The 14,769-nt window shown below is 39.5% G+C and overlaps 1 protein-coding gene across 1 annotated transcript; it reads left to right on the forward strand.

Moving 5' to 3' along the window:
• Positions 1-651: 651 nt before the first annotated feature.
• Positions 652-9,402, forward strand: GPR65 (G protein-coupled receptor 65). The gene is made up of 3 exons (XM_033010557.2): positions 652-768; positions 2,778-2,873; positions 5,803-9,402. The coding sequence occupies exon 3, from the start codon at positions 5,924-5,926 to the stop codon at positions 6,929-6,931; it is 1,008 nt and encodes a 335-aa protein (XP_032866448.1). The 5' UTR covers positions 652-768; positions 2,778-2,873; positions 5,803-5,923; the 3' UTR covers positions 6,932-9,402.
• Positions 9,403-14,769: the final 5,367 nt, after the last annotated feature.

Below are 14,769 nucleotides of genomic sequence, written 5' to 3' on the forward strand. Positions count from 1 at the left end.
AAATATGCAGCCTGTTGAAGTGCTCAAAATTCTGTTATGCTTTGTTAATTAAAACTGTTCACAAACTTACTACCCTAAGTAAGCAAACAGAAAAAAAATGGTAATGCAAATTCTGAGAATAATTAATTATTTTTGCACAAACTCATAAAGACTTTGTGATATATTTTCATGGGCTCTTCTTAGGTGGATTCTTGTTTGATTCTATGATAAATTTGTTGGGAAAGGCAAGTGACAAGTCCTTTAGTCAAAAAGAGACCCTATGTTTTGAAAATAAACAAGTAAACACAAATAAATATGTATACACTCCACAGTATTTCATTTCTGTGGGGTGGTTGCTCTGCAGAATGTGTTGTGTCCTAGATAAGAGGTTTGAAATATATTCCACTCGTGTAATTAGGCAGTATTTTCAATAAAACTTTTATAAAACTTATTTAAAGTATTCCTATATTTACCAAGGTTAATACCATCCTTTACACATACTTCTATGTAACTATGTTGCCTTTTTTTACATAGATAAGTTTAGATTAACAATGTATTAAAAAAAAAAAAAAAAGGAAAAAGAAAAAAAGAGAGACTTGTGAGCTGTTGCCTCATTGGTGTATCAAAGAGCAGCTTCCTGTTGCTTTATCTGATGAAACAGTTTTTCTTCTCAGAAGCAGACACGGGTTACGCTACCGATGGCATCGCAGTGAAACTGCTGTGCAGGGACACGTGGCCTACTGATGGCATTGCAGTAAAACTGCTACGCGGGGACACATGGCTGCCTAGGTAAGTGTTCAAAATCCAAGAAGGCAGATACACAACTTAAGTTCTGGTACAGATTTCAACCTGGCTCTCCCTTAATGTGATGTTGACAAGAAGAAGGGACTCAGAAGCGTCTGGGAAAGATTGCTCTGGGAGAAGGAGCGTTTCACTCCCAGCACAAGTGATAAACATGAGACAAGCATGAGATAAAAGGGTGAATGACATCAAAAGTCTGAGTGAGGAAAGACATGCCAGCTTGATTTATTGTCGTAATGGTATTGCCGTGATCAGAATACCTGTTGTTTAGGAGAAGGGAGGATGGAGAAGAACAGTGTTTGGGGGTGATTTTTCATGATTCTGAGCTGTCTTGTCTTCACTGCAAAAAAAAGCCTCAGGCCTCACAGGGGGTTCCAATAGCTCTTCTGTTATTGTTCGTTAATATTTTATGGCACTAACAAGATACTCAGCGCTATTTATATGAATATACACAATGCTTAAAACTTTAGCAGAAAAAGAAGCTGTGCTAAAAGTAGCTTCTTCAAATACCAAGTGTCTTGTACATGAAAATATTTTGTACAGCCATCTTTCTGCATACATAGAAGAAAACATGATGCACATAAAGATATAGCAAAATAATACTCACCTGCACAGTCTACATCCTAAAAATCATAGCTTTTTTTTTCTGTTTGTTAATGTTAACAGAATTTTTATGCTTTATAAAACAGTCCATAAAGTGTATCTCAAAGTTAAAAAGAGTGAGCTCTTGTAGGCCTGTTTGAGCTTCTACAGAGTCTCATGGAGACCTGTGAGTGAAATTTAATTTTGCGTGAGTAAAAATGCTGTTCACTTTAAGCAAAAATGTCCATGTTACTGAAAGGCATATTTCAACTCTTCTAAACTGTGAAGTTTTTCAGAATTAAGTTTTGAGATCTGCTCATTGGGAAAAAAGATCCAGCTATGTCAGGTCCTTGTACTTGAAGAAATCAGCTTGGTACTGTAACTTATTTTGAGAACACAAAGCAATCTGCTGAAATTGCTTTTAGAGAAAAAAGAAATCAAGAAAACCATCTGACCTTCCATCTTATGGCTGATATACAATAGCATCATTAAAGCAGCTGCTGCACTAATGCATGTAACATTGTTTTCTTCCACTAAAACTTATGTAAAAATCAAAGTACTTGCAAAAATATACCACATTATAATGAATATTGCTTACAGTAACTTGCCCTTTTATGAACTTGAATTTGAAATAAAGGGTGAAATATATCAGTGCAATTATTTCCACAGTTAAACTGGTGTTTATTACCTAATGGAAGATTATCTTTTTTTAATTAATGACTAAACTTTTCTGTTAATAACACCAAATCCTTTCAGTTTTCTTCATCTTTTGCAATTTCCCAAACTATGTTAGAATTAATTTATCTGAAAAATAAAAAAGACTCTTCCATTCTTCCCTTGGAAGATTGTTTATTGAAAAGAGTATGGAATATCATTTTGTATTTGTGCTTGTGAAAGTATAAATTTATACTTGCTTTGTTACTTTCAAAATGTCATAAATGGAGAGGCCGCATAAAGATCTCTTTGAATCTGAAAAAGGAATGCATCAATATAAATACAATATGTAATGAGCACTTTTCTCCAGAAACTTTCACAAGGTTCTTTTACAGGCTTGTATGCATACATTACCTGAAGTATAGCATTTGCTAGTCCGTTTCTCTAAATTTTATGTCTGACTGACTTTTTTCAGAGTTCTTGTACAGCAGGTTTTCTGTAGCAAAATGACAGAGATGGGAACAATAATAATCATTGGATAATGTGGCTAAAAGAAAAAAATTACCTTTGAGAACAGTTTTTTTTCATTTGAAACACATCTGATACCAAAACAAGTCTGTAAAATAAATCCCATGTCTACAGAATTACTCACAGTGGGTTTGGACCATGAAAGTCAAACCATTAGACTATATTGTTAAATGGAAATTCCTTTAGAAAGAATTAACAATCAGTGAGAAAAATTATCAAACATTGTGTTTTAGGATAGCTGTAAGTCAATACCATCCTCCTGGGCAAAACCAGCAGGTACACTCAATAGCTGAGAGAAAACCTGGGAATGCTTCACATCATGCATTCAGGTAAGACAAATCATTTTGCATTATGTGTAGTCCTAATTATCAGAAAAAATCTAAGCAAGGAAGTATAATAGGGGCCATTTCCCCTGAGATAAGGCCCCAAGTAACTAATGAAGTATGTTGTAATCAGGGCAAAACAGTGCTTTCTGCTTTTACATTTCTGTGCAAGAAACTGCAGCGTGCATTGTGGTATACTTCATTTGCTGGCTCTTTGACACACTTCAGTACAGGTCATCAGTACGTGCCAGAATGACACACTGCTTGTTATTATTCTCATTGAAAGCGTGTCCCCATATAAGTAGCATCAATGTGTTATCAAAGCATGGACATGGATTACCTGGGGAATTTTAGACAGCCTCCGGGGCTTTGATCATATAAAGTATTGATGGTACTGGTTAAAAATAAAACCCCGGGGTACAGTGTCCTGTGAACATGAAAGACAGAAAAAATTGCTGAGGTGGCAAATTTCATGTGGTCTCAACTCTCTTTTTTGAATCGAATCTTCAGTGTCCCAGCCTGCCATTAGCCAGTTATACCTTAAGATTCTAGTTCCTTAACACAGATAGCAGAATAGCAAAACAAGGTCTACCCCAGAGAACATGTGGTTTATTCAGACAAGTACAATATAAGGACAAGCGTTTTACCTTTTGATCAGTAAGATCAACAGAGCAAAACTTTTAGAAACTGTGAGCTAAAAAGAGAAAACGGAAGAAAAGAAGGTGGTATGAAGAAATTGGCATGTTGGTCTGTGAGTAAATATGGAGGAGTAAACTGTGAGAGGAGCTGTTGTGAGTAACGGACAAGTCAGGAGCATGTAAAGATGATGAGTCTGTAATATAACAAGTCAACTAACAAAGAAGAAAGAGTTTGTGGGGGAGGGAGAAGGAATTCCAGTTGCTCAGTCACGTGGCTAGTAAACACTACCTCATACACCTGCTGCATTACACATGTGCTTCTGAAAGGGCACATTTCCCTGTTAGACATGAAGAGACCTGTCATAGGAAAAAAAGATGCTAAAATATGATTGGAACAAGAGGTAGGTATTTTATCTTTTACTCATCTGGTCAGTCTGCATATGCTTGCTTTTCTTTTGGTGAGAAATGGGTCAGCAAAACCCTGGAATCCAATTTCTAGAGCTAGATTTTTAATTCATGATAGTTATCTATATTGGTAAGCTTAAAATGCCCTATTTACTGTGTGGTTTTATTAAACCGTACTGAAAAGCAGATCTTTTATGTTTGTCTTAAATATAGACACTGCATTTTTTTTAATCAGTCATCATGTAAGTAAAGCTGCTCAGTGGACCAAATTGGGAAGTCCTTCCCAATAATTTTGCTTGTCTTTCAAGCCTGTGAATGAATTTAGCTCTAACTGTGAAAAGTTAGCCAACTTGATCAAATAAAACAGTGGCTGGTAAAATTAAATATGTGCTTTCTGACTAGTTTTGTCATTGTTCCTTTTCTTACTGAATATGCATGAAAGTTTTGAGTTCTTTTTATGGAAAAGATATCCATATAATAACCTCCCAACAGAGGCAATAAACCTACTTGGGTTTCTCTGGTAAACCTGCAAACCTCCACACACATATGCATCAAACCCATAAGAGGCAAAATTCATTTGCCTAGCACATGGGAAAATTCCGGCACCCAAGTTGTCCTCAGTTTGAGCTGTTTGCTCAGACAGTTTTAGATGGTGCTATCTTGTAACCTACTCATTTTACAACTTCTTCACCTTATCTGCTGACAGTCTAGGCTCAAACCACAGATGAGTTATCACAGGCAGTCTCTGAGGCAATTGGTATATTTGACAGTAGAACTGGACCACAGCAAATATTTCCCATTCTCGTATTTCCTGAACCTAACAATTAGATCTTTGGAAAAGAGAATTATTGAGTGTCAGAGCTGCGATATAATTAGTGAGTTCCAGGTGTCTCATTGCTGTTGGTGTACACCCTTTCTTACCTAAAGGTCAGCTCTTCTAAGTGCTTCTAAGGCTCACGCACACAACTACTTCAGTCCCACTGCTTTAATCAGGGCTGCAGTTTTACGGGTATTTCCATGTTGAAGCTGTTGACACCCACAGCCATAGTAGTGCCTAAGATAAGATTAACTGCTAATGGTTTTATAAACTCATGCATGGCAACTGCAATTCCTAGAGGAAAGACATGTAAATGAAAAATTTTACTCAGTCTCCACCTTACATGTGGCACCCTAAGTGACACCCTGGCAGATTCTCCTGTGCATGCAGGATCCCAATAGCCTGCGAGGTTTCACATGAGGGTTCCTGGGACATGCAGTAAGCTTTGATTGAATAGCACAGTTGAGGGTAAGTTCTTGGAGGGATCACATAGGAAGGAGGGGAGGGGAAGCGGGGAAGTGTGGGGATGCAACAAGACAAGAGATGTATATTCATAATAGGGAGACATACCAGCCACTCATTCTCCTCTTCTGAGCAGATTTCAACATCCAGTGGTACCTGAATCCCTGCCTTTCTATCCTTGTCTCTCCATTGACTTAGAGGGGAGGAGGTTATTTGGGATAAGAAATTTGCCATATTCATATGGCTGAAACCCTATTCTGCTCACAGGAATAATAGAAAGTGCACTTCTGTTCTTTGTGGTGCACTTTCTGATCTCCTTTGACTCTCCCACAAGAGATACCTGGGATTGCAGGATCCTAACACGCTGGAAGTGTCTTAACTACTCATCCTGCTTCTGCTGTAGAAGCTTGCATCTAATGGACCTTGACCGTCTCAGACATTTGGGTTCTTCTTTCTATGCACTCCTAACTCCAGAAGTGTTTAAAACCTTTGATCTCCTACAAACACAGTTTCTTTCTTCTAAAAAAATACACCCACCAAGAAGTCCATTTAAAAAAAAAAAAAAAAAAAAAAAAAAGTTGTTATAGCTGGCATTTTTCCTTTTTGGTAACAGAAGGCTGGAATCTTACCAACCAGGTCCTGAAGAACTAACAGATGACCACCCATCAGGCTACAGAGGGGGTTTTATTGCATCCACGTTGGAATTAGCCCAGAGATACTACTCGGGGTAGACAATGAACAACACTGCTAAGTGCCATGATGATCACACCCTGGATAAGTATTTGTTTCCATCTGTGTACAGCATTGTGATGATGATCAGTATTCCCATCAATTGCATATCCCTCTATGCATCTTGCATCCAGGTGAGGAAAAAGAATGAGTTAGCAGTCTACACCTTCAGCCTGTCCCTGGCTGACCTTTTGTACTCTCTCATTCTGCCTCTGTGGATTGATTATGCCTGGAATGGAGATAATTGGAGGTTCTCTGCCTTGCTTTGTCAGATTTCTGCCTTCCTTATGTATATGAATTACTACACCAGCACTGCGTTCCTAGCTTGCATCTCTGTTGACAGGTACCTGGCACTAGTTCACCCCTTGAAGCTCCAGCACTTGCGCACAAGAAGGTTTTCATTAATTGTGAGCATAATTGTTTGGCTTCTGGAAAGCATCTCAAATTCAGTCATATTGATGAACAAAGAAGTATTCAATGATCCTTGCAATTTCACTAATCATACGTTATGCTACGATAATTACCCTCTGGAATGGTGGCAGGCATGGATAAATTTATTCCGGATATGCTCAGGGTACCTGGTCCCTTTGATAGTCATTGTGTTTTGCTACCATAAAATCTACCAAGTAGTAAGGTGTAATCAAGCCACAGTAGATGAAGAAAAGAAAAAAGTGAGGAAACTTATTCTGAATATCACAGTTACTTTCATTGTTTGCTTCAGTCCTTATCACATTATATTGCTTATTCGCAGCATCAAAGAACCTTACACCAGTGACCTACAGATTTTGCAGTTGCTGTATAAGGTTTACAGAATCACTCAGGCCTTAACAAGTTTGAATTGCATTGCTGATCCCATTCTTTACTGCTTTGTGAGTGAAACTGCACGAACAGACATACTGAATTTATTCAGATGTTGCTTCTGCCTACGAAAGCATGAGGGAGACCAAGTGAAAGACCATGCTCTGTGCAGTTCTGCTACAAAGAGCAGTGCTCTGATCACCTACAGAACTTAGTGCGAAACAGAGACTGTCAAAAATGCCTGAGCAAACACATTCAAAGCAAAATTGCATAATAAAAAGAGGAAAGAAAGAAAATTTCTTCCCCAGTCTGTATCTAGGAAGTACCCCAAAAGTCACAGATACTAACCTAAAGTGAAAACAGTAGCTGGATTTAGTAAGAACTTATTACAGGGTCAGTGAAATCAATGGAGCATCGACATATATCTTTAAATCAGGCATGGTACATAAATCACTGTCAACAAACACACACACAGCCAAGAAGGATGACCATGACATGCTGACAAAATTACTGAGGATCCCCACAGAACTGCCTCCTGTCACAGCTTGCTAGCTAGCCCACATGCTGGGCATACACATACTCAGCTGGAGGAAGGCTGAAGTCCTCTTAACCTAGTCATTTGTTTTCCAGTTTTAGTAGAAACCTAAAGCTTAGCTGGGAAGAAGCCTCAAAAGGGATTTTTTTTTTTTTAAACAGTACTGTGATAGAAGTGAATAAATCATGCACACACATGGAGATCATTCAAATGATCGACAAAGGAGCAGACACAGGAAAGGTTGTAAATCTTCTCTCTAATTTCATTGTGTAATTTATGCTGCTATGATGATTCCCGTGTTTCAGAAATATATCAGTTTCTCCTTCAGCATACCCCTGAGATTAACCACTTCTTAAAATTGTTTACTTCATGTGTTCAGGTACTTACCCGCTCTTAAGCTTTTCAGCTTTTATTTTATTTGGAAAATATATGATCTAATGTAAAACCATATGTCATGTAGTTTCATTACAATATCAATATTGGGTTTCAGATAGTTGAAGATTCATTATTTCAAGTGCCTATAAAGAACCAAATTCTAGCCCCCAGTGGTTTAACTCAGATGAAAGTTTTTCCTGATATATGTAGGGAGGAAAGAGAAGGATTGGAAGGTGAGGTTTCACATCTCCACAGCATAAAGGACCAGCTTTTAGACTTGCTTATTATGACTGAAACACAGAGTGCGGTTACATTGCAGAGTCAGCAGAGCAAGAAGGTTTATATCCTTTTACTTAACTGCACCTGTAGGCCTCAGCTACAGGTTCCAGGGCGCTCAGTCTGCCAGTTCTAAAAAAAAAAAATCAAACAACAAACCAACAAGCAATACTGACAAACCAGCAAAGAACAAACAATAAGAATGGTAGCAAAAGAACTCACATTTTAAAAGGGTTGAAGTTAGCGCAAATCAAAAGTACAGCTGTTAATTCAAGGACATGTTCCTGCACAGGCACCTGCAACAGCTGCATGGTTCCCTGGTATTGGTGGGCACTCAACACACTGAAAAGAGTTAGAGCACCATGGAAAGTCTGTTTTTTCTCCTCCCACAGACTTTTCACTTCTGTTCAGTTGCCAGAAAGAATGTTTAGTTATGGTGGTTGTCCAGTTTCATAGGGAAAAAATTTTTCTTTTCATCAAAAAATGCCCCTCTAACAAGTCTATGTAGTGGAAAAATTTTGACCATCACTTTTTCAGCACATTTCTAGACCTGACATTATACTTGGAGGATGAACATACAGTGGTCACAAGCAGTAAGGTAATTCTTATGAGTAGATCCCTCTGTGTGTAAATTACAAATTTCTCCATTACAATGAGCCACTTCTGTTGTTTTCATGAGTTACTGTTTGTGTCTATTTATACTTACAATTAATTTCACATTCTGAGAGGGGAACTTGAGAGGATCAGGAGGCTGGGCTTGTTCAGCCTGGAGACGAGAAGACTCTGGGGGACCTAATGGCAGCCTTGCAATACCTGCAAGGAGGGTATTGAGAAGATGGAGCCAAGCTCTTCACAAGAGCACACAGCAGGACAAGAAATTATGTGCATAACTTGAGCACAACTTTTGAGCAATGAGGACTGCCAAGCAGTGGTGCAAGTTGCACCAAGATGTTCTGCATGCTCTATCCTGACAGGTTTTCAAGACCCAACTGGACAAAGCCCTGAACAACCTGGGCTGGCCTCATAGCTGACCTCCCTTTGAGCAGAAGGTTGGACTAGAGAATTCCTGAGGTCTCTTCCAACCCGAATTGTCTTGTGATCCTATGAACTGTATATGTCACTATTCTGGCTGCTGCCTTCCTTTCTAAAAAAGTATGTTCCTTCCCTTCTTTGTTTTGATTTGCTGGAATTTGTTTTGTTTTGATGAGAATTTTTTTCTGTAATACCTTCTTATATGTTATGAAGGAAAAAGTATGTGAGCAGTAGTACAAGTTATTTCACCACAGATTGTTCCTGTGCTGACCTATGTATTTTGCAACAGAATGTGAAATTTCACAGCACTGGAATAAAAGCGGAACTGAGCTTCACTGTAACTTCATGGAAAAAATAACTTGGTGGTTCATTTCTAGACCTTTCACATGCCAGAAAGGTTGGGAAAGTAATTCTATTTGGGCTTTTAATTTATTTCAAATAAATAATAATGAAAACTAAGCAACAAAACAGAGTTAAATTTAACTTCTGTATCAGGGGGTAATGAGAGCTGCCTGCTCTGCAAGGGGCAGGGGCCAGGAGCTGAGGGTGACAGCCCGGCAGGCTGGGCAACATCCTCACTGCACAGCACCCCAGCAAGGCGCACGGAGCAGGTCTGGTGATGGGAACCAGCACTGGCCAACAGCTTTGTGATCACCAGACAAACGTGTACGGACGAGGCAGGTGTGAGGTCAAGCTGGGAAGCCGAGTCAGGAAGGCAAGGTCGGGACCAGCAAGGTACGAGGCTGGGCATGGCCGCACCGTGTCAGCACTGGCTTCTGCACAGGCAGCCAAACGCCAAGGGGGCAGGAGAAGAGGCTGCAGACTGGTGGTAAACATAGGGCCCTGACCTCATGCAAAGAGCTTAATTTCCAAAAAATTTGGCCTTGAGATTTTATACATTTTAGTATTCTACCAATGCTCATGAAAGCCATAGCTTGGACCAGTTTACATTGGTATGTGTGGATGATTTTCATAATATCATTGCCTATAGTACCTCCCTGCTATGCCAAAGATCCACTTAAAGGTGGAGGAAATAAGTGACAGCAGCTGGCCTATAGGCTGGGCTTCACAGAAGAGCTCAGATAAATTCAGGGTCCTATCACTTCATGATAATAAAATGTAGGTACCTAATCCCTTAGATTGTTCTGAAGTTCTCAGTCTACGTGTCCAAATCACAACCTTCTGGAGAAATGAGGAAACTTTTTAGATGCAGAGACTACAATATCCTGTACTTCAACCATTTGTGTATTCAGCTTATTATTCTTATATAGCTAAAGATTTACACTTTTTTCATTCTCTCTCCAAATTTCTTTGTCCCAGCTGGACCACATTTACCCTATGAAAGTGAACATCTATGTTCTTTTTAAAATTGCAGTGTTACAGGAGAGGTACTTTTCACTATGCAGAAATGGTATAGTGAAAAGTAAAAGTCTTCATCCAGGCTCCAGTCCATGCTGTGTATTACTGTTATTGAATATTCCACTTAAAATTCCTGATGGCTTTGCAGGCAAAAAACAAGTGCAAACTCACAAGAACTCTTCCTGAAGCAAGGGCGTTCCTTACAGAAAAGAGTTTATAAAATCCAAATGCTACTTATTGGCAGAAGAAATGCATGCATTCAAATTCCATTTTCCTCATTGACAGTGCCTAAAAACATTAATGTATGGCCTCAGTGAGTCACTGTAGTTCCTATCTCACTTGCTGATCTATACAATAAGAATGGATAATTAAAAGGGCTGTGATGGTAATTTAGTTAATATCCACAGGGTATGAAATGTCAGTGCCAAATGATATTGTTGTCAGCACAATAACAGCAGAGGTGAATTTATATGTCAACAATTCACTTAAAGCAGAATCCATCTGCCAGAAGTCCAGCAAAGACACAGCTCAGCTTCGTAAATTGGGAACTTTTCAGTGAACTGTGGTGACCCAGCTGGTGGAATGACAGAATTCATTTAATCTGGTTTTCCTAGAATCTTTGCCACAACCTGCATCACCACATTCATGTTGCAGATCGTTATTCTTTTCTGATGTAGCTACACATCAGCTTTGCTTTGTTAATGTCAACGGGGTCAGTCCTGACTCACATTGGGGTAGGCTGACAGAGACTCTTGCCTACCCTTTTTTTTTTCTTTTTTTTGAGTCTCTACCATGTTTAACTTCAGAGCTGCTGAGAAACATGAAAGGAAGTGTGAATTTGAGTTATAAGATTAATATTCCGCTTCCTGTTTTCTTTCACAGATAATGACACTATTAAAATAATTCTGATTAGTCTAGTGACGATCTTCAGCAATGTCACTCTTAATTTAATGCCAGTAAAGAAGGGAGTATTGGGCCATAGGCTAGACATGTGCCACTTTCTGTATTACTTCTCAGTTTCATTAGTGTCATCATCAGCCCAGTTCTCTATTTTCTAAGGTGGTAAAGGAACCAACTGCACATTTGCTCCCCACCTCCAGACAGCATAGGGAGAGAACACGGGTGGGAGTATGAGGGTGCTTGGGACCAGCGCGACCACAGCGGCAGACCCGCTTGAGCAGAAGAAGCTGCGGGGAAGGAAAGCAAAGCGTGCACGGCTCTGAGCTGAGCTGGAGCCAGGGGCAGCTGCTGCACCTGCCGGCCGGTGATGCCAGCTGCGGGGGCTTTCCTTCGGGGGGACGGGGCAGCTCCTCCTGGTCCCAGAGCCCTGCAGGGGCCGGGGCTCTGCCCCACCTGCGGGGTCCCCGACAGCGCTGGCCCACGGCGGCCTCGGGTAAGTGATGCTCTGGCGCTGGTAAGGGGAAAGAGAGCAAAACAACCTTGTGCATATCGTCAAGGTTTTTCTTTTGTTGCTTCGCCACAATGGCTGCGTTACTGCTAAATTGCTAGCTTAAAGCTGACACAGGGAGTTTTTGGCTGCTCAGCCAAAAATTAAAAACAATCAAGCTATTTCACCTAAATCTTGTAATATGACCTGAGGTGTATTCCAGACGAGGGATTTGGAAAGCAAAACAAAACAAAACAAAAAACCCTAACAAAATAACAACAAAAAAACCCAAACAGAAAACAGTAAAGAAAAGGCTATATCAAATTACATATAAAAAGCCTGATCCAGATTAATTTCAAAGACACTGCCCAAGACGCAGTCAGATCCTCATCTGTGCCAACCCAGAGGCACTGTCAAGCAGAGTGTATCACCTACAGCCTCTATTCAGCCTGTGTACAGCAGAGCTACAACATGTGTCCCATAGCATCTCTCACTGAGCATCAGAGTGCACACATATACACTAATCACATCACTAATGTGGAATGAGAATGGTAAAACAGTGGGAGGTGTGAAACACCTGGGGAAAAAAAAAAAGTAGGAAAATAGGTCAATCCCTTTTTAGTTTCTTTTTCAAAATTAACTTTGAGTATTTTGGTGACAGGAGTACAGACTCCCAGTTTCTTTAAATGGAGCATGACAAAAATTGGAGGAAAAAAAAATACGATGTCTCACAATCGCTGAGTTATCTCTCGGGAGCTGTTACTTTAAATTTGGTATTTTGAGAAATGTTATTGCTATAGCAACTACTTGGTTAAAGATTCAATACCAGGGACAAAGGATTCTTTTCTTTTCCATTGTTTTGTTTTCCTGTTAAAGTCAAGATCTGTTGCTGGATGAACAATTGAGCTGGTGACAGACTGGATAAAAGCATACCCAGATACTGTACTAGTGTCCAATCACGTATAAATATATCTCTATATAAACACAATACATTTAGTTTTATATTAATTACATATGAAGGTAAGCAATAGAGGGGTGCAGCTCATGCCTTATCAGTTTTCACTGCGGCTATTTAGATCATCTAGATGTGGGATGTGGCCTTTCAGAGGAGATACCGAAGTTCATCTATCATTTATTCATTTATCGTAAGTAACGACTTTCTCAAGCTTTTCCCAAGAGCTGGTCCTAATATCCCCAAATTTGTGCTATATTCCATCACAGCTGAAGCTTTATTTTGTTTTGTTTTGTTTTGTTTTTTTTTTTTTTATAGAACCTTGACCTTACCTGTCATCTCTCACTGTTAAAAGCTTCCTCTCTTTTAACAACAGATGAGGCAAGTAATAGCTGTTTTTCCAACCCTGCATGAAGAACTATACCCAAGAAAAATCTTGTTTCAAATTTCTAGAATTTTAGCACAGACTTTGTCTCGATCCCAGCCCTATCTTAGAGATGTCACATGGAAAACTGAGCCAAAGCAGTACAGCACTCGCATCAGGTCACCCTCGTGTCTCCACAGCTCTTACAGTCTCTTCCACTGCAGCTTTCCACAGTCCATACAGACACACAAGGGATGAGTACCGGCTGTGAGAGTGGGCAGCCAGTGGCCTCAGAACACAGCTCTTCCCCACTGCTTTCCTCTCCTTCCCTCCACACCCCACTGTTCTTACTAGTGTCCTAGTTTGAGGCACCAGGTCTCATATATGACATCTCCAGAGTCTCACGACGTGGGCTGGCTTATGGCAACTCATCTCTTGAGATATCTCTTCACCGTAGGAGACCTAAGGAGTCCTGAATTGGAAGGAAGATAAAAAACCCTAATTTTTAGAGGGCAAGAGGAATTCTCACTATGCCAAATACCTATGAAGCCTTTCCCGAGATTCAATGTATTCTCAGAGTGGGGGAATAAACACATGGCTTCATTTATCTTTGCTTATCCTCATGGAGTGCAACACAATAAATAATCCTCAGTAAACTAAATTTTCTGCTCTTTCTGAGAATGCATCGCAGCAGAAAAACACAGAAAAGGTCAAACTATCAATGACTGCTGATATATTCATGGCAACGCCATGCTGGCAGAAGTAAGCTCTCCTTCCTGGCATGTAGAGAACAAACACATGTCACTGTCTGGTAGCTCAGTCAGTATACGTGAACCTTCTACAGGTTCTGTATAGTATAACCAACCTAAGAAAAACCTTCATACTTTGTCCAGGGAAACAATACTGCATTCACATTTGTTAGAGAGTTAGTGCCAGAAATGTGTGAAATAAGGGATGCAATTTCTTGGACACCTGTTTTGACATGATCAGTGCCAGCAATCATTTCCCATCAGTATGGCTGTTGGTGCACAATGCAGTGTCTCAATCCAGTCCACCTATCAGTGTGCGACCTCATAATATAACAGAAGTAGTAATGTACTACAATCTATTCTGAAGGCATTGCCAGTGACTCAACATTTAACCTCACATTGAAACTTGCAGCCACTGTAATTCCCCATGTTCTGTCTGAGTAGCACATTTCATCGCTAAGTCTAGAGTTCACACTCAGAGGATGATTTATTTTTGTGGAAAGCAGGAAATACATTTAGGCAGTAGCACTTAGCAGTTTAAAATTGTTCCCTTTTGGAAAGGAAAAATTCAGTCCTGAAGTTTTCTTGGATCCCTGTTATGTCACTAGTAGACTGAAAATTTGACTTTACATAAGCATGGCGTATGCAGTTTCAAAAAGATCTAGAAATATTTATCAGCATTAAGCACCACAAATACATCTCTACCAAGGGAAGTCAAGGGAGATAACTTTATTTGAGAAAAAAATAATATTCTTACTGTTTCATTGTTATTTATACTCATGATTTCTTCAAAATTTTTTCATGTGATTGAGTCACAGCTCTTCTATCCAGAGGTTCTTGTGTATTTTCCCTTACCTTTTCTTGAGTTTTATGTTTATCACTGCACAAAAAGTCTCGACAATGTGATTTTTAAATTCCTAAATGTGGAAGGGGGGAGAAAGGATCCAAAATATATGTTTAAAATGTTATTAATTTTTAATAATGTCTTAACAGTGATTTGCTAGGCATTTTTTAAAGCTTAACA

The sequence above is a fragment of the Tyto alba genome, unplaced genomic scaffold (assembly GCF_018691265.1).
Source record: "Tyto alba isolate M040663 unplaced genomic scaffold, T.alba_DEE_v4.0 Super-Scaffold_18, whole genome shotgun sequence".
In the NCBI taxonomy this organism is placed as follows: Eukaryota; Metazoa; Chordata; class Aves; order Strigiformes; family Tytonidae; genus Tyto; species Tyto alba.